Consider the following 1,330-nt stretch of genomic DNA (forward strand, 5'->3'; position numbering starts at 1 on the left):
TGCCTCCTGACCCAAGACCCCTGTTACGCGCCTGAAAATAACGAAAATACTTTCAAACCCCAACATGTTATACCATGATTTGATCCAATTTGTTATAACTATGCCAGGACTCATACATTACTGTACGTAAACCATTATTAAATGCTATCTCATCTCATCTGTTTCATCATTAGCCTCGCTTGCTTGATATTAATGCGCGATGCGACTGTATGACTCAGGCCTGTAAAAATATAACAGGGATTTTGCAATATCTAAATCTATAAATTGAACGTTAGAGACTATATATTTTATTATTCAATACAAATCGAAGCAGTATTTTTTCTAGCCTGAAAACTGTTAGCAAATTTAAAAATGAGCTTTGGATTTGAACCAAGTCCTAATCCAAAGAACCGGTAAGTTTGCTTATGATTTTTTTTTTCAGGTAGGGACAATTCCTGTGTAGTTATCTTGATGCACGGAAATAAAGTGGTAAGCATTGATCCAAATATTTGTCTTTAATAAATATAAGTTGTGGTTTGCAATTATTACCCACCTTATTGAGAATGCTAATATGCTTTTATATAAATAGTTAATATGCAATATTCTTTATTATATTAAAATGTATTTACGAAATTGTCAACGTACATTTAAGAAAATTCCATAGCAAGTACGAAATTTAGTTCATGGTTTTACTACACTTACTGTAAAAAAAAAACCAATTCATTCATTCATTCAATTATGAATATGATTATTAATATTTTTATTATTATTAGTATTATTATTATTATTATTTTATTATTATTATTTTATTATTATTATTATCAGAAATACAGTAAAATTGAGTTGGCTCATGCAAAGTATAAAAGTCAGATTGGAAAACTAAATTAGACCATCATTGAGTGCCCTAATGGCAGAAGGATAAACAAATGATCTGGAGAATGTCTAATAAATTGGATCGCTATATAATATATCTTAAAATTTCAGGTTTCAAATATTTGTGAAGGATCTACAGGGCAGATCTTTAACGTTTGAGGTATATCCAGACACGACCGTAATAGAACTTAAACATATGATATTCACACGATGTCAGATTGCTGTGGCATCACAGAGATTACTTTTTCAAGGTAAACAGCTCGTAGATGAACACACAATGGAATTTAGTGGTATAAGGAAAGGAATGAATGCAACTATCCACTTGGCATTAAGGTGTAGAGGTGGATAATCGTAACGTAAGTACTTCTGATTATTTTATGAACTATGTAGGCTGACGATAACTTTCAAACACTGAACCACATTAATTATTCTCTTTTATTTATATGGTAACGATTTCAGTTAGGCAGGCTTAATAGCT

General features: G+C 30.8%; 1 protein-coding gene across 2 annotated transcripts; it reads left to right on the forward strand.

Moving 5' to 3' along the window:
* Positions 1–25: 25 nt before the first annotated feature.
* Positions 26–1,202, forward strand: LOC117125232 (ubiquitin-like protein 4A). 2 transcript variants are annotated; one of them, XR_004448101.1, is made up of 2 exons: positions 26–468; positions 964–1,100. XR_004448101.1 is itself a non-coding variant. In XM_033271725.1 (2 exons), the coding sequence occupies exons 1-2, from the start codon at positions 352–354 to the stop codon at positions 1,199–1,201; spliced, it is 279 nt and encodes a 92-aa protein (XP_033127616.1). In that variant the 5' UTR covers positions 26–351; the 3' UTR covers position 1,202. The 2 variants fall into 2 exon arrangements, 1 of the variants encoding a protein (XP_033127616.1); XM_033271725.1 differs by having other exon boundaries at positions 26–392; positions 964–1,202.
* The last annotated feature ends 128 nt before the right edge of the window (positions 1,203–1,330 follow it).

The sequence above is a fragment of the Anneissia japonica genome, unplaced genomic scaffold (genome assembly GCF_011630105.1).
Source record: "Anneissia japonica isolate Jap-2015-1 unplaced genomic scaffold, ASM1163010v1 scaffold154519_len1330_cov72_single, whole genome shotgun sequence".
Lineage (NCBI taxonomy): Eukaryota > Metazoa > Echinodermata > Crinoidea > Comatulida > Comatulidae > Anneissia > Anneissia japonica.